The 19334-nt window shown below is 41.9% G+C and overlaps 1 protein-coding gene across 1 annotated transcript in view; it reads right to left on the bottom strand.

Moving 5' to 3' along the window:
• Window positions 1–17202, bottom strand: part of UBR5 (ubiquitin protein ligase E3 component n-recognin 5) — an 82966-nt gene extending 65764 nt beyond the window's left edge. The window contains exon 1 of the mRNA XM_088533625.1: window positions 17091–17202. Within this exon, the coding sequence (XP_088389751.1) occupies window positions 17091–17152 (62 nt within the window). The 5' untranslated portion in view covers window positions 17153–17202. The remainder of the gene's footprint in view (window positions 1–17090) is intronic.
• Window positions 17203–19334: the final 2132 nt, after the last annotated feature.

Raw genomic sequence — 19334 nt, 5'->3', positions numbered from 1 at the left:
AAAAAAGGAAAAAAGGAAACAAACAAAAAAAAACAGTTTCCAAAGATACCTCCACCTTTACATCACCTCACCAAATGGAGAATGGGCTAAAAACTCCAGCTTAGAGGCTATGGTGTTCAAAAATTGAAACCAACACAGGCCTTTCTACGAGATGCTCTCTTACTACCCTGCAGGCATTTCAGGTGAAACAGGGGCTCTTTTCTTCTCAAAGATGACGCACACTCTCAAGACGTCCTTAAACGCCACCCAAATTTAGTTAGAACATTTGCATTATATTATGAATGCTGTAAAAATAATTCCAGGTCTTTCCAATTAAAAACAAAAATAAACTAACCTTTGCACCACATTTACGCTAGCATTCTGCAAACCTCTTCCTTGCTCAGCAACACCGCTCCAATCTCAGCAAGAAGACGCAGTCCCACCAGGACCGTTCTCCTCTCCGAACACGTCTTTAAACCCTAACTTTTTACTCGATTAATTTCGTTTCTATAAATAGGCTGCTGAAGACAACAGACCTAAGTTACCTGCAAACCCTGGGCATGAGAAGCAACACACATTAAAGGCCCAAAGCCCCAAATCTCAGCGCTATCAGTTTGACGCTTTTTAACTCGATAGCCTTTATTTCAAGCATGGGGGGCTAGGGGGTGGAAGGAAGGAACACATCTCTTTGGGACCGCAACAGGCTGGGAAGACAACGCACAGGAGGAGAACACACAGGACAAACATCCCCAGCCACCTGGGCAGGCGGCGGCCCACGCAGGAGGATCCTCAAGGAAACCCCCAGCACAGATGGTCCGGTCCAAGACTCATCCTGGGACTCTCTGGGAAGCAAGCAAGGATCTGCCGTGTAATACACATCAAACAAAACACACCCGAACCTGCGTGTCCCTAGGACCTCAGCTAACTACCCACAGGAATCAGCAGCAGCAGCTTTTCCACTGGCATTTCTCCCCCTGGTGAGCTTGAGCAACAGAACAGAAACCATGCTTTTAAGTTCGTGGCACTTCTCTATGAAAATCTAGGAGCGAAGTCATACACTAGCAACAGGACACAGATTACCAGGCTACTCTGAGCAACATTTAATGTTTCCTTCGGGTTTACATGACAAAAGTCGGACAATATTAAGGAAATATTTTTTTAATTTGTAAATACAATCTTATTCCTCTTTTACTTGTAAAAATATAAGGAGCAGGGAAGAAAAATGAACCAAAAGCAAAAAAGATTTGCACACTCCAAATCTACCAGTAACATCAACCTTGGAAGGGTTCCATCTGCAACAAGATTAACCAGATGCCCAATGTAATTGAGAAGAGGCTGCTGTCAGCATTTAAGGGGGAGAGGGGATTGCTATGATTTGATGATTGTGCTATGATTCTGAAAGCGTGAAACTTGCTCTCTCCCAAAGAAACGTGATCTAACCCCCCAATGTCTTATACAACTCCCAGAAGAGTAAAATTGCAGAGTACTGAAAAATAAGCTGAGGGACTCATGCAGACTTGAACTTTATGCAGAGCAGCACTGAACAAGAGAGGAAGGGTTTGCGCTCCCTCCATGCCCGGGCCGCTCCTTTCAATCCCACTGCTCCCTTTCTTGTGCTGCCACCAGCACTTGGGGGAACAACGCAAGCACAAAACTAAGCCAGCCAAATAACAGCAGATGAAATAAAAAGATAAATTCTGTGCAGATGTAAATAAAAACTCCAGGCAAACTTGACGAAAAGGTTATTGCAGCAATCTAAGTCCTTCTGCTTGCACGCTTTCATGGTGTTGTGCTATGGATCCTCTGAGGGAGAATTACCCAGTGCACACTTAAGTTTAGGCCAAAAAAAACACAGTTCAATAACTTTAACTTAGGATGAACTGGACAAAGAGGTACATGCAGAGATGATTTAATGAATCCATGCATTAAGGAAGACCCACACTTCTATTAAGATCTTCCATCTGAGTCTTTGCTGTGACAGGACGAGTCTCTGACACCAGAGGCTGTCTCCTCAGTTTTGGAAAAATCTCACTAAAGGCAAGTAAACTATTTCAAACAAGGAGGGCAAAAAGAACTCAGTATTCGCCCACAAACAGATCTGGGGAGAATTGCACTGGGTCTTTACACTTTTGAACACGAAGTTCAGTGGTGACGTCTTGCGCATTAAGAGATGCGTTTTTATAATAACCCTATGAAAATCTAACCAAATGCAGCTGTGACGAAAAACAAAAAGTTAGCTTGCACCAGCCAAGTAGGGACTTTTTGTTTTAAATTTTAGCAGCTAGAACTTGAGTCCAAAGCTCTTGCATTAATCAGAAAATGTATTTTCTCTTAAAGAACATATATACCTTCAGAGAAGTTTATCTGAGCATCCATCATCCCACCACATCTTCCTGTATAAAAGCTAGTTAGGCCTAACAAGAGAGTTACACACAAAACTCAAGTACGAAATACTAATAAGTTCACTGAAATAATAAATTACAGCATATTTTAAAGAAACTGCAACCTAATTAAGCAAGCATTAAATTCTATAACCTTAAATTCACTAAGCAGAACTCTGTTTTACAATGTAGGCTTTCATCCAATATCCAGAATGGAGCTTTGAAATAGGCAGGTTGTCCCAAGGAGAAGAAAAGCGTAACACAAGCTGCACTTCTAGTATACTTGCTCCTCGTGGGCACAGTTCCCAAGAGGCAGGATTAGACAGTCATCCTTCAGGTTTTCAAGAATATATCCATCCTGCCACCCAAAAATCCATCTACCGTAATATGCAATACTAAACAAAATTTTCATATTGTTCTAAGATTTTAGAAGAGTCTAAAGAATCTTCTACTGCTCATCTGTCTCCCCAATCTGTATTATAAGATCAAAAAAAAAAAAAAAAAAAAAAAAAAAAAAAAAAAACACTTCTCAGTGAACATCTGGAAGATCTTCCCAAGGAAACACATAAGACGAACTGCACAGTGCATTGCAAATAAGTATTTCCCCTGGTAACTATAACATTTATAATTTTCCCTCAAAATCTTACTTGCTATTAAACTGAAACAATACTGATGCTAACATGTAATCTAACATCTTCTACAGTTCTGGTCAAGTGATAATACCACATATACCACATTTATTGAGAAGTATTAAAATGATTAGTACCATCTCAGAGATGGATCTAACTTTATTATCCATTTTAGGGGGAAAATATATACTTTTTTTAAACTATGCAACTTCAGCTAGATTTTTAAGTGCCAGGTAGGTCTTTAAAGAACACACAATGCAAACTTTTAACTGAAGAAGTGCAAATTAAAATGTTTGCACATTGCATGTCTCAAGAAAAAGAAAAGAAGTCTTGCTTGAACAACAAGAAACACTAGATCCCCAGACACAATGTTCCCAAGATCCATTCTCTTCATTTTTTTCCTCCTAAAGTTGATCCTTTACAGTCTTAATACAATACTTGTTCACTTTAAACAAAGTTTCTATGTCAGGCAGGGGCCCCACAAGAGCTTTCCTAACTTCAGCACCACATGGTGATGATAAGGGTTCGCCAAAGGCTGAAAATGAAATATATGTTTGAACGACAGCTTGGTCTGATGAACAACTTCAAGTAGAGAATTTCAAGATAAAAAACATATAGTTCTGATGTTTTTCTAAATGATCAGACCTCTCACAACTTCATATGGCAATGAAGTCTGCATCTAACAATCTCACAACTTTCATCAGAGCATAAAGAATGTAACAGAAATATCAGTTCTCATATAACACATAAAAGAAATAAAAGTTTTCCAAAGAAAGGTTAAGAAGCAGCAGATAACCAAGGGAAAAAACCCTCAAGCATTGGAAGATTGTACTGACTAACATACAAATCAACACTAAGTAAATGCAACCTTCATCTTTATCCCATTGCTGATACCATGAAGCTCACAGTGTCAACAGCCCCATGCTGACCAAGGCCCATGGGAGCTGTCACATGACCGTCACATGTCACAGCTCCAGCATGGCAGCCAAATAACCAGTTATTGGGACTTTTTAGCCCAGTAGAGCTGTACAGCTTCCAAATTCAAGTCCTTTCACTCCTGCCTACCTTTGTGTCAGAATTCCACTATGCCTATAGGTGTCATGAGAATGGATACCACTGACAAGCTAAAAAAACAAGTTGTTTTATGTGTCCTGATCCCAGAATGTCTCAGATATTGGTACCGTAAAAATCGGGTAAAATCACATCCAGATGCTCTAAGAAAGCATACGGAAAGGTCCTGCTCCTATTACACACCCTATTTGCCAGGCCAAATCTTGTAAAGGCATTTCTGAAGAGGCAGCCTTCCCTAGCTCCTGTACCATATAACTTTCTCCTAAAGGAACAAACGAAGAATTAAAGGTGAGAGAAGGGAAAAAAAAAAAAAAAAAAACCACCACCACTTCTCTCCTTCAAAGTGGAACAGGAAGAAGGGAGAAGAGGATGCTTACAGTTTGCTTCAATATTAAGCCATTCTAGATAATACGAGGCAGTGGTCATCCACAAGAAACTGCAGAAGTACCACACAGAAGTAGGCAATAAAATGACTGTGGAAAACAAAGGAACACACAAAAAAGAACAATAGCCAGTGCAAGCACAAGATGACCTGCAAGCAAACCAACACTAATGAGCACTGAAGTGGGCTGCTAAATTTGGTCTATAATACACAGTTCCTTGAAAGATGTAAGACAAAAAGGGATAGTGCCACCTGGTAAGCGACCAGGTGTACCATGAGTTACATGTGACCGTCGTCTCCCCTGTTCCAAGAAGCATACATTAGAATCAGAAAATTTAAGAAAAGGCAACAATTAAGCGGCATGGGCCCAAAGAACATCCAGTGGGACCAAGATCCTTCGAAGCTGTTGGAAAATGAAGACAACTGTCACAGAAGGATAAACGGGGAATGACATTTCATTGTCTCTTCTAATATGGGTACCAGGGGCAACAAATGAAACTAGCAGGAGGCAGATAAAAAGGAGTAGAAGGACGCAACACACGTAGTTACACTGCAGAACAACCAACCTAACATGGGGTGGGCAAGGGACAACAGCGCCTCAAAGGCTATTACGCACTAAGTCCTGCTGAGGAAAGCCCTGAGCTGCGAATTGCGACTTTTTAGAAGCTGGAAGAGCATTATTACGTTTGCCCTATTTTCATACCCTTCTATCACCCAATACTAGCCACCGTCACAGACAGGAGGACAAGACAGAGCTCTTGTCCAACTCCAACAGAAAACAGCTCCTATCAAACCCGAGTTTTTATTTTATGAGACCGTCAGTTCGGCTGAAAAGGCTATTCTGATAGTTAGAACATGGTGCTGAACCAGGAAGCTGCAGTAGAAAAATAATCTGGAAACCATCAAATGAATCCATCTTTGTTAAAATCAGTTTTCTGCAGCCACTGAAAGCCTTAAGACATGGTTAAGGCAGAAGGACAGCAAAAATTGGCAAAGACAGAACGGTAGCAGCAACATCAGTAGATAACGACCAACATCTAATGTTCAGCATTAAACACCCATTGTATAGGCAAGCAGAATGAACTTAACCAACTACTTCACCCTAGAGAGGGGATAAGCACATAGCTTGGGTATCATTTGGCATCATTTAAGAAAGCAAGGTAGATTTGGTATCGCTGTATAGGAGAGCATTTTGCTTTCAGAATGGAACCTCCATACTTTTGAAGGTTTAGCAAGAAAAAATGGATTTTGCCTTTGAAAAGCTAAAAGATCTAGTCTTGGTGTAAAATCTCTCTTGTGAAATAAGAGTCTTGGGAAAAAAAATATATATATACATATATATATATACACATACACACATATATATGCTGAGGAGTGAAATGCCCAAGTAGTATAATTTAGACATTGAGCAAGTCCTAATCTATCTCAAATCTCTCTCTTTAAAACAATCTACTTTATTTTTGCAGAGACATTTTCAATAATATTTCAAAGCTTTTTTAAATAAACATCCATAACCTAAAATGGCCATGACACATTTAACATTTTTATTATTTTCTAGATGCACCTAGATATCCTACTCCTGCTGTGCTAGCCACTGTAAAGTATAAGATTGTCCCGAATACAGTTGTAATAAAAAGAGTACAAACAAAAAGAAGCAACAAATGAGTCTTGACGGGACTAGTACATAGCAGTTAAAGCATATTTAAGTTATCAGGAGCAACTTTCAAAGCATTTGGTAGTAAAGTCTGCAAACACAGATTGCTTTTAGTTCCTAGTAATGCTCTGCGGGGGAGAGAGGGAAAAAAAAAGGCTCATGCAATCATACTGCAAGAGAATGAGTCAACCTTATTCTGATCTTATTTTATGACAGCAAACTTCCAAGGAACCAGGTCCCAAATACAGGCAATATATGATGGAAATCTGGTCTCTGTTGCAGAATGTATCAACTCACTGCCTATGTTTTCAGATTTTGCCTAACTGCACAAAGTCCTGATAGTTGCAAGGAATTCCTGTTTAACATTTAGCATAAACATAGTTTGTGAACTAAAATATCATTAAAGCAAAAGGCAAAGCAATTGAACTGGCTATCTCAGCTGGATACAGTTTCTGAATCTGAAGACAATGCAAGTTATAAACTATTTAACTATCCATCATTTCACTAAATTTATCCTTCCGTGATAACAGAATGCAGATAATGGGAATTCATAAACCCAAACATACTGACTGTCTTCAAGGATCTTGAAAAATGCATAAAATAATGTAAGTCAGTACTGATACTGAGACACATACGCATGCTAGCTACCAAAAACATATCTAGGAAGCTGTGCACTCTACACAGGGACTTGTTCCACTAGGATGAGGGAAGCTTTCAAAAACCTGCAGTCAGACAACAGGCAGGGAGAAAACTTTTCTAATTTTTTACTGTCAAAGTCTTACTACAAACAATTGCTATCAAAATAAAAACATAGGCACTGCATGGCCTTAAGCTACTTCGCAAGTTAAATACATGGCTTCTCTGTTGCTCATAATTAACGAGCACATTAGCTCAGGACACCCAGGAAACCCAGGCTCTGGTCCCAGCAGAGGCTACTGTGGGACCCAAGCCTCCTCACCACTTTCCCTGTCATTCTTCCTCCAAACTCTTGGAAGTCATGGCCACTACATGAAAAGAAAATGACCTTTGTTCAGAGCATTCAAATGCTGCAAAAATATTTTCATAAAAAGTAAAAATTTCTAAGTCATTATGTCTTGGCTAGGAAACAGAAACAGTATATTCTCTGTAAGCATTTTTTAATTAAAAAGAAACATAAACAAGCTTCTGAACAAACAAGCTACTTTGCAAAAGAAAAAAAAAAAGGCCAGCATGTCTATTCACATGCTGAATTAGTTGCAGACAGAAGAGCATTTAACACACAGGTACCTGACAACTTCACTTTTTCCTCCTACTTGAAGGCCTGAAATTTTCAGCCAAAACTGTAATGCTGTTTTATGTTTTCTGTGGGTCACTTTTTCAAACCTGTTTAAAAAGATGCCTTTTCAAACACCATAAACTCCTCCATTCCTCTCACACTGTACTCTCTTCAAACAAATGTATATGCTTAAACCTTCCTCTCAGGCCCTGGATATCTGATTTAAGAAGGAATGAAATGAGACCTGGGAAATGCAATAGTGAGCAAGCATTATGCCAGGAAAACAAGCCAGCCAAAGCACTTTGTCAGGTGCATACTGTAGGCAAAATAACCCAAAAGAAACCAGCTTTTGAGATGTGTAGCTCACATATCAATACTTGCTGCATTGCCCAAAAACAACTTCTTTTCTCCATGGGTCTGTGCTGCAGCCCCAAAACTCCAGGTGCTTCCCCTCAGCATAGCTAGCGTTTTGGTTCCTCTGCAAGAGCTTGTGAGGCAGCGCGCTGCGTAGCTCCCGCTTCCCACTTTGCCTGCAGCCACAGTACGGCAGGTACCATCCCTGCCAATGCCCATTCTGCTCTGCAATACAAAAAACATCTCACTGACCGCCCCACGGCCTCCAAACACACACGCACGCCCCAGAAGAGCCACATCACGCTGGGCCTAGCTCATCTGCACCCACGAGGACAGGGTGGCATGATGTGCGCAACCAGTCTGTTTTACACCTTCGCATCTCTTCCCCGGAGACAGATGATATTTTGCAAAAAATCAGCAAGCTGTATGGAGTGGGGGAAAACAATAATAATAAATAAAGGTAAGAGATGAGAAGGAAAGAGGGTAAACTGTTTGTATTGTTAGTTTAAGTGCAGCCAAAGCTGAAGAAGTGTCAACAACCTAAGGAATATCTTCCATAAAGGTCTGAGAAGAATAAGGCAGTTTTACTAAAAGTGAAAAATTGTTAGAGAGATTAAATGTCACAAGTCCTTAAAATAAATAAATAAACAAACATAGCCCACAGAAGAAAATTCCTGGATATTTGCTAGGGAAAGAAAAGAAAAAGAAAAGCCCGGCTCTGTGCTTATTCTCAGGCCAGATACAGAAAGAACAGTAAAACTGTATATTATAAGCAAAAGAATAAACACTGGAAGATGCATTAAAAATAATTTTACAAGCTGAAAGACAAATAAGAATAATACCACCATCATTCAAAGATGTAACAATGACATCAAATAATGGCAAAATATGGCATACAGCTCTCATTCAAATGCATTCACGTGGGTTGCTTTTTTCCCCCCACTAAGATTTTAGTAAAAATCCTGTAGCACAAGTACTTGAATATATTAAGTCAATGCCAGACTTCATGTTAGAAATTATGAAGCACAATTATAGCATCCAGAGAAGCCAATCAAAACCCCTTTCATGCTATCAGGAACTATACTTATGTTATCTAAAAGGATGATCTACATCCCAAAGAACTTAATAGCATAAAATGATGAAAAGGTGGCAAAGGAGAGAGTCTGAGGGAACATGAAGAGAATGAAATGAGTAACTGTAAGCCAAAAAAAAAAAAAGCTAATTTAATGGGCTTTGCTTGAAACAGTCAACTACTACTGCCACGCAGCATGTAAAAAGATGAAAATTAGAGTCCAGCTAGAACTATAGATGAGAGCAAGCAATACCACCAGCAGCTGTGTACACAGCATAGAAGTTCCTTCCAGGCTATTTTAACAGCAAAAGAACAGCTGTATAGGTATAATGGTCCTAGCTTAATCAAGGTATTCCCAATTTGCCCATTATACTGATTATTTTAGTAAACAATAAAAATAATAATAAAGTTGTGCATTTTTTCTTTGAAGGCACAAATTTCTTAAGATGATGAAAATCCCCAGCAGCCCTCATGCTTTTATCTGTCAAGCTACACATCTATTGTCACAAATTAAGTTGGCAGACCTCACTGCTGGCAATAAAACTGTGATAGTGGATGGTTCCAAAATAGTTAAATTCCAAGACAGCATTAATTATCTAAATGTTTTCAAAGTTTTAATCCACATTCTTCAACAAATCACCACAATGTAAATTTAAATCAAGCACATAAGAGCCAAAGCTATTTTGGGCATCTTCTCCAATAAAGGATATTAAATGGAATTGCTTTACTCAAAAAAAATACCCAAAGCAAAACTGCTGAACACTTGCATTTTAGCTCCTTTGTGAATATAAACAATTAGAGAAATCTCCAAGACACACCTTACAGCGAGTTTCATACTCAATGGACTTGAGTTTACAACAACAACAACAACAACAAAAAAACCCAAAGAAAACTACAGCCAATGAGACAAAACATCTGAAATAGTACATTATCTTGAAGGTCACTTTTAGAATTGCAACAAAACAAACAATCACGGTGTGGTACTAAAACATAGATGGTAAACTAACACTCAAAGCTTTTCTCTATCAATATGAATTACTAGTGTAAAGCACGTTGCATTTTAAAGGACAGTAGCCAAGACATGCAGGAAAACAGGATAAAGCACATTTAGTAGAAGAAATTCTCTTTGCAAGTGTGGAGGTGTGGAACAGCAGCAATGAGACTTGTGAGTGGAAGACTAAGTTTTCAAAGAAATTCAGTGCTTACTTCACTCTTCAATTGGATTCAAACTGGCAATCTTACAAATTGCACCTTACATCTCTACTCACTTTTTCACCGTGTTTGAAGTGTTCATAAAAGGCAGACACTTTAGATCTTCATAATCTGTGATTCTTGAATGTACCAAAAAGCCCTTTAAATCAAACAGCTTTTCTTTTTTTTAACCCTCCCCCAGATGAGAAAAGGTAAAAGAGAAGAAAGTGGTGTTGGTCGACTACTTTTTAAAGTACATTTTTAAAAACTAGAGTGAAAAGTTTACTGACAAAATGTAACTATGCCAAAAAGATAAAAGGCTTAAAATCTGTAACCTAGATTACCATTATTGTAGTGGACTAACTAGTGCTGTGAGCAGCCTCATCCCAGGCCTGCAGTACTGCACAGAATACATGTACAACTGGAAAAAAACCTGCATACATTATTATTTTTTATCTTAATTGCTGCAATCCTATATTAGGCCTTGACCCCATGCTCTCTCCAGGATTTATACTGCTGTCTTCTACATTAAGTTGTTACTAACAGACAAATCCTTATTGGATTTGTCCAAGATTAGAAAAAAAGTTTAAACAACTGAAAATCTAGCTCGAGTTAGTTTTGTGTATGGTTTTCTTTTAAGAAGCTGTAGCACTGAGCCAGAGAAAGACAAACCAGCAACTTCTATAAGGAGCACCTTGCAAATTTAACTATCTGGATTGCTATCAGCATAACCCCTATGATATAAGATACCTTGAAACTCCCCCCCTCTTCATTATGTAATTGATAAATACACATTATAGCATATTTCATTTCATCTAAGAACAATTAGCTAAGTCATAACTGTAAAAAAATGGCTACAATATACCAGAAAGCCAGCCATGATTAGCTAAGCCATTTAAGAAGAGCAACTGACGGTATGCAATTTTTCATATAAATGTAACTTTTTGTCTAGTGAATATACTTTTCTGAAAGACTCTTTATAAAGTTTAAAAAAATGTGATTCCTTTATATCTATTTTAGTATTTAATTACAAATTCATGACAAACATCTTGTTACCGAAGTATCCTACGCAACTGCACTATTTACTAAACACATACTTACTGTATCCAAATCACCCTGGAGGTACTGTTCACTATTGATTATATGCCATCTTTTACAAAGAACTAACACAGATTCTGTTCTTAGATCTTAGTTTCCCCAAATTAAAAAAAAAAAAGGCTGTTTTCTGAAAGCTGACTTGCATCTCCTTCCTTAAAAAATGGCCATTCAGATACTGTTGCATTAACCTTATTTAATCACTGATCTAATCGAAAAAAAATGCCCAAACCTCATTGATAGTTTGAGAAGGGGAAGAGGCAACGTTTGTGCCCAGATTGCTATTTTATAAATTCCTTGTGACTCCAGTCACAACCACTCTTGTCCCAGATCGCATTCACGGAACAGTTTCACGTTACAGTAGCCAAAATAAACTTGCTGCTTTCAAAATGGAAGGAACTCGGTCCTGCTTCCTCTTGTTCTTCACTCCCAGTCCTCCCTCAGCACTTTTCAAAACCCCTTCCTTATTCATCCATGTACTCTGTTGCTCACCTGACACAGAGATAAACCAATTCTCTAGTACCTAGGCATACACACTTCACTTTACCCGGGTTAGTTTTATGTCGCTTTAGCAAACTGAGTCAGTTTGCCACAGGATAAGACACTTGCTAGTGCAAGGAAAGCGGTGGGAACCTCCTTCCTCAGCAGGACGCAGTTCCTATGACGCAGGCCACCTCAGGGAAGCTTCAGAAGGAACCAACATTCACTGTCACTTAAACAGACACTCCGTAAGCAGCAAGGTCTGGACTGCAGCCCCTGACCATGGCCAGAAGAGAGTCCCGGCAAAACCAAGTCCATAAGGACAGAGACCATTGGACTGTATGGAAGTCGCTGCCACTTTCACCCAGATACAGAAGGACGCTCAGGCCTGAGCAGCTAAGTCAGAAATTTGCCTTGGAAGTTGTGAACTACATGCAGATGCAATTTATTTCTTTTAAAATTGTTTCAACAACAAAAGTTACATTAGTTCAAGAAGAGAAGAAACCACATTATTTGGCAACCAAATTAGAGTCAGGTTGGCCCAAGGACAAAAGTGTGATCTTGGATTTCTCACATTCCTTCTGACCTACAGCAAGAAACCATCTCATTGTGTATTTAAGAAAGTAAACCATGTGCACACAGAACTTTTACAAAAATGAAACTTCTTACTTTTCCTTATAATCTTTGCTTATAATAAACTGGACTGGAGAAGATGCTCAGCTTCCCAAATTATCATCCTTAAATAACTATACTGATAAAGAGATCAAATCCTAATGCACTGGTTTTCAGATATGAACTGCTCGGTGGTCAGTAAAACCCTAACAGTGACATAAACAATTTAACACAGTTAACACCTTCTACTAGGAAAGTGTTTTTAATTTAAAGTTGAATAATTAGAACAGCACGATAACTGTCACACCCCCCACTGACACCTCCTAAGCCGCGTGAATTTAAAATTCTTCATGCTTTTGAGAAATTAAATCATAAAAACAAAGTCAATACATCTGCTGCCACTAAAGCATCATCAAACATCTGAAAATCATGGAATTAAAATATCATATTAGCAGTGTTTTCCCTTTATCATCTATTTCTGTTTGAGATCAGCTAACTTCACTTTTTCTAAATTAGGTTAGGAAACAGTTTAAAAAGCACCAAAATAAATCACATAGTGTAAAAGGAAAATTCATAGAGTGCCATATTTTCAGTACACAGCCTGCAGATTTTCTGCTTAAAGCTGACCTATCCCTCCTTTCCCCAGCTCCAAGCAGCAGTTCTGATTATACCGAAGTCATGGCAGGGAAGTTTATGCTGGGGCTGCCCCTCTCCGCAAGAGGACAGGGGCTCCCAACACATCCCTGAAGGTAGAAGGGGAAGCCGTGGCCCAGGCAAACCTCAGTTTTACAGGGAACTCTCCTCCTCGGCACGCAGCTCCTGCAGACACTTGGGGCCAGGACAACAGTCCTGCACCCGCCTCGGCTCCCTGCACAAACCTGTGCAAAAGCAAAACCCTGTGGCCAACTGCCTCCCCACAACATCTGCTTGGGATTTTTAACAAACCTGTTCTTCACTAAGTACAAAAGGGGGTAAGAAAAATCAGCCAGAGAAGCAGCCCACACATCTACTAATCACTTGCCTGTTGCCTTGAAAAAGCATTTTCGCATACATAAACTATGATAACATGGGCTAAAATGGTGTGTTCTTGCTAAGTATCCTTCCATGAAAATTGATTACTAGAGTGTGAGCAATACGAGCAACGTAAAGTACACTAGCTGATTTTTCAGCTTATATCTGGCCTAAAGAAAGTGATATTCAAACAATATAGAGAGACTTTAAACAGACTACTAAGGAAAAACAAAACTCAGTGAAGATCATGGACTCCTTTCTTTCCTCAAAGTTAACTGCACATAAAGCCTAGAATGAACCTTCTCCATCAAAAAAACACAACACATTTCTTATTGCTCACTCCAAATTCCAAATACACTGTTTAGCCAGAGCCACTACACACTATCTTCACAGGGAAAAAAGAAAATAGCAATGCATCAGTTATCAATTACCAATGCATCAATGACCACCAAAGGACAACACCACCAGCACTTTAATGGCTTAACTAACAAAAATTCACTTAATAAAGGGTAAAAACAAAAAATAGAGCCTTAAGACAAATCTTGCCCCTAAAACTGAGTTCATGGAGGGAAAACTCAGAAGCCAAACACAAGCCCTTCTCACTCTGCAGAGAAAGTTAAGTAGTTAAAGCTAAATATTATGAAACCCGTGGGGTTTTATAACACCCATAAGAACCATTTGGTTATTCAAAGGTAATTCTGCCACCCACTTTTCCTTCTCCTCCTCAGCATAGTATTAAGAAAAATGCTACCAAAAAGTCACTACAGCAATCCTATCCATTAAGTAGTGTGACAGACTTTCTTCATAAAGCACAGTCTCCAATGCTGAAGCATCTATGAAACAGGAAAATAATCCATACAACATATTTAACATTCGCTGTTATAGGAGTTAGACATCTCTTTTTTTCAAAGATTAAGAGCATTTGTTATTTACAACCCCAAAACTTTGTGGACTTATTTCTTAACTACAGGCCATGTTTGATTTTTCTCCCATTTAAGCTTTTCATATTTCATTTGTGGAGGAAAAAAAAAATGCCTGGTTAAAATCTTTCCAATTATCTATCTTTCCAAATAAACTTACTGGAAAAAAAGTTTTATTAATTCTGTTCATCCTAAACAAAAGCTGAGTCTATTATCCATTTTTAAAATGAATCCTAATACAGTGACAACCAAAAAAAATGTAAATATAACCTTGCTATATATCATTAGTTTTCTTCACAGCAACCAGCTTCCAGACATCCAAACGAGTGTCACGGACAAGCTGACATGGTTTCAGCTTATTTGAGAGAGGCCTAATAACTACCATCAAGGCACAACGTAAGTATTTTCAAAAAGGCTAGTTGAGAGGTACTTTCAGATGATGTGTGTGGTCAGGCCTCTTCCCAATCATCTGTGGTTCCACAATTATATTCTATAGTAGACGTACAGTCTACTTTAAGGGAAGCATGGTTTCCAAATGACTTAACCCCTTTCACACACTACGCTTAACAATCAGTATGGACATATCAGATATTTAAAATCCAAAACTATCAGGTACTCTGAACACATGGGGGGACTACACTGATAAATCCATTGTGGTTTAAAATATGATTATACCCTAAATGCAGAACACTCAGCCACTCATGAATACAACTTATCATGTGCTATGCGCACTATTAATGAAAGCAGGAAATGCAGATTTATAGTCCCAAAAATCAGATTGAAAAAATTTGATTATTGATAGAATGGAAAAAAAATAGCTGTTTGGAGGACACATTGAAGTGTGAGGAGGGGAAGAAATGCAGTAGGATCTAGGAACATCTCATGTATCTAACTGCTACGTGCATACATATATATGGAAATTTATTAAGCTATTCTGATTCTGATATATATTGACAGATAGTAATAAACAGCAATGCTAGTGTTAAAATTGAACTGCCACTTCCAGTGAATACATATGTGCCTCAGCCCTATTTATGAATCACTCTGATTTCACTGCACCACAAGTTCAGATACATAGCTAGCACATTTCTAGTAAAATTATGTTTCTGAAGTGGAAATTTATGATTTGCAGCGCAGATCAAGGAGCCACTTGATTTTTCGGAATAAGTCACTACTTAGCAGCACTTCTGCAGCTTTCTCCATATATTAATTACCAAATGTTATGAAGCTTCCTGTATCAAATAAAAGTTGTAAGAGCTGCCGCTGCAGTTTAAAAAAAAAAAAAAGTATGATAAGGACTTAAGGGACATTGTATTTAACATCAGTAAGTCAACAAAACAGGTGTTAAATTAAAGGAAAATCAGATCAGCTCTTTCATTCAGAGCAAAGTGTGATAATTACATCCTAAATGTTTTCCAAGGGCCTATCAGTATTTAAAGAAAAAAAAAAAAGAACAATAAAAAACACTGGGGTCCTTTCAAGTCCTGGATCTTACCCTAAATCAGACCAGTAGGACGGGGAAGCGGGAGCACTCCTAGTGCAGAACCACCTCTCAGAGTCTGTCACACTAAAGAAAGAAGCTGTGTGCCAAATGTGAATGTGTTACCGTGGAGAAAGCCAATCAATCCCTTAGGAATGGTTAGGCCTTCTCCTAGGAAGCATAAAAAATGAGGTCCTGTAAAATGTATCATCAAGTTAAGAGAAGAAAATAAATAAAAAGAACAAAAAACAAAGCATTCCACCCTAACACGCTTCAGGTTACAGACCTATTTTATCATTAGAAATATCGCCTTCCTGTTTAAGGCCAGGGATGATGCAGTTTGGGATAAATTTTATCATTACAATGACCTATTTTCCTCCTCACAAGCCCTTGAACCTCAGCTCTTTTAATACAGCCATCTCAGCAAAGAGAGGTCACTTCTCCTAGCCTGAACTACAAACAACAGTGGAGTGAGCTGGACCCTGCACTAGCCTCAAACTTGGCAAGATCAAAGAGCAGAAAAATACAATCAAGAGCACATACATTTTAATTTATAAATGCTAAACACACTTATAAATATTAAGTAGTATTTATCTATAGTGTATGAAAACACTTAGGTTTCTATCCAGTGATTAATTAAAGACCTTAATTTATTCGCACATAAATTTGTAAGAAATTCAAAGGGAGAAGGCATTATTTCTTAAGAATGTCTTTGTAAGAAATTTGTGAATTTGTGTGCTGACGTGCACAAGCTAAATTTATCAACGATAAGGTATGCAATTAATAACTGCTACATAGGAAACATCTGACAGCCGTGCAGAGGGCTGTCGAGCTCCATCAAGGAGGCCTATGTGGCCTACGGACTGCGTTTTCTCCGGAGCCCTTTAGCTTCTCCCAGCCTGCAGTTTCTCGGCTGCAAACCCCAATAAAGTTAGCTGGGAGCTTTCCCCAAACACTGCGCTTTTGTTCGAGCTGTCATTGCAAGCGAGGCCAAACCACACGCGCGACCCGCAATGCGAGCGGGGCACCCTGCCTGGTGAAGAGGAAGAGGAAAATAATAGAAGAGAGAAAGAGGAGAGCGCAGCGCGGCAGCAGCGGGGCACCCTCGGGACACGCACACGCGTGGCCGCCCCCACGCCCGCCCCCCCCCCCCCCGCATTGTCTGCCTCGCTCCAGGCTCATTAACATGGACGGGCCGCGGTGCTGCTCGCGCGGCGCCGCCGCCGCCTCCCGCTGCCCGCGCGGCCGCCGGGGCCCGAGAGCGGCGGAGGCCGCCGGGGCGGGGGAGGGGGGTGTCCCGCGGGGGGCAAAGTTGAGGGCGCGGGGGAGGCCCCGCGGGCTGCGGCTCCCGGCGGGGCCGCCCGGTGCGCGGGGGGGAGGGACGGGGGGTCCCGCGGCGCTGCCGGGGCCGCCGCGCTCCCCCGGGGCTGCGGCCGCCGCGGCCCCTCCCCTGCCCCGCGGGGGCCGAGCCGCGCCGGGCCGGCCCCTCCCCTCCGCCCCCCGCCGCGCGGGCCTGCCCCTCACCGGTCATTGAGCTGGTCCTCGGTGCCCGGCAGCGGGTGCACCACGAAGTGGATGGAGGTCATGGCGGGCGCCGCCGCGGCGCAGCGAGGCCGGCGGGCAGGGGCCGGGCACACAATGGGGGCGGGGGGGGGGGGAGGGGGGCGGCGGCGGGGGGAGGGGGCGCCCGGCGTCTTCCGCCGCCGCGGGGGCGCTCGCGGCCGCCGGCGGAGTCCTCGCGCTCTCCCGGCGCGGCGCGGGGCGCGGCGGGGCCGCCCGCAGCGGAGCCTCAGCCGGGAGCAGCCTCGGCGCGCGCGGCGCTCACACACGCGCCGCCATCTTAACTTCCAGCGGGCCCGTCTCCCTCCCTCCCTCCTTGCGCCGCGCCGGGCGGGGGCGGGGCGCGCCGGCGCCGCCGTGCAAGGCGCGCGCTCACTGGTGCGCCCGCCGCCGCGCCGCGCCCCGCCACCAAGCGCGCCGCCCATTGGCGGGACGGCCGGGCGCGGGGGGGGGGGGAGCGCGGTGACGTCATGCGCGAGGGACGTGAAAGGCCACGTGACCCCCCCCCCATCCCCGCACGCCGCGGCGGCGCAGGGGGCGGGGTCACGCGGGCTGAGGCGCCGCCGGGGGAGGCGGCAGCGGCCACGGGGCCGCGGCCTCCGAGGGGGCGGAACCGGCCCCGGAACCGGCCCGGCGGCTGCCCCTGTTCCGCCGGGGCTGCCGCCGCAGCTGGTTTAGCGGGCGGGAGCGGCGCGGCGCTTCCCGGGCGAACGGCAGGTTGCGGCGGGGGGTTTGGCCTCTCTAGGCCCTCCCTGCTGCGCGGGAGGCCTCAGAGGGGGTTTTCCAAGCGGCTGCCCTTAATAACCCGCCTTCGCGAGGTCGCTCAGCGGCCTTCCCGGTGCCTGGTTGGGCCAGTGGCAGTAGCGCAGGCTTCGCTCCGGCAGTCCGAACTTTCCACCCCTTTGCAGGCAGGTTTGTCAGCATAGGAAGTTGCCTTAAAAGTTACCTTAAAAAACATGCTGGCTGTGCACTTCTACCCTGGGAAGAAGGATTTAATCAAACTTTTGGAAGAGGATGTACTTTGAAAACAGTTTTGTGCCTTTTTTATTATTGATATCTAAATATACTGAAAGGGGAGTAATTAAGTCAGCAGCACGTTTGTTGGTGTCTGCAGAAACCGGCACCTTGGCTGGGATTGCACTAAGCATGGGGTTTTTTTACTGGATTTTACTGTCTTTGCCGTTCCCTTTCTTGTGTATTTGCAGGAAATCAGCATTTTAGAAAATTGACCTGGAATATTTTAGTATGTGAGGAATGTTTGCAATCACACTACAGGAGTCCAGAATGTTTTAAGGCCTGGTTGAGTGAGTTACTGTTTACTTCTGAGGCCGTGTAATCATAATCCCTAGAAATCTCAGCTTGCTCTCTCCCTCCCCCGATCTGAGGTGTGCGTGTCATTTTGACATTTGCCATCGTCTGTTCCACTTTCTTCCCTGGGGTCTTTAGCAGGGCTGGTATGAGCTAATTCAAGAATGAACTAGAATAACTGTCTGCAGCCCAAAAATTCAGGAGGGCTATAAAGGCTTTTTTTTTTTTTTTTTTTTTTTTTTTTTTTAAATCATTACTGAGGTGAAGAAGTGTAAAGAGAGCAGATAATCCTCAAATGTATTCCAGGTCTCTTGTTCTCAGTGGGTCGTGGTCTCAGGCAGAAGTGATATTCAAAGAGGTTTGAAAATGCAGATAAGTAATTTAGGTAATTACACTTTTAAAAAAATCTTCATTTCAGGAAATATGCAAGGCGCTTAGTAGTAATTCTGTTGTGACACTCTGTAGTAGTTGTATTTGTGAGATCACAACGTGATTCTCCAAAGCACTTTGCCAAATACCATTGTGTGTCTGGTAGCGTTCAGTTAGGAGCAGGCAGAAGGATGAGATACCAGTTGTTGGTTTGTGTCCACCTGCCTCATGCAAGTCTTAAAAAATATGGAACATATTAGATAGAAAACGGGCAAAGAGCTCCAAAGGCCGGGGAGAGCAGATGTGTGAGGTCTCAGCAGTCTCTGCAGGCCTTTCTGAGGGATTGTTTTCTCTAGCTTTGCTTACATTATGACTGAACCCCAGTCCTAGCTGTTGCTTAGGCTCTGCCAGTGCAAACAACAAAGCAAAAAGTGTGTGTAGGGGGAGTTTGTCCCGCTGGAGCTTACACTCATAGCCAGAATAAACTTTGGTAGTGAAAATTTCAGTTTTCATTGTGCCCACTTGGAGTTT

This window comes from Tinamus guttatus, unplaced genomic scaffold (assembly GCF_059628265.1).
Source record: "Tinamus guttatus ecotype Peru unplaced genomic scaffold, ASM5962826v1 Tinamus_guttatus_pri_ptg000510l, whole genome shotgun sequence".
NCBI classification, from domain to species: Eukaryota; Metazoa; Chordata; class Aves; order Tinamiformes; family Tinamidae; genus Tinamus; species Tinamus guttatus.
Note: the sequence above shows the minus strand (reverse complement) of the source record. Positions and strands in the feature narration are given on the sequence as shown.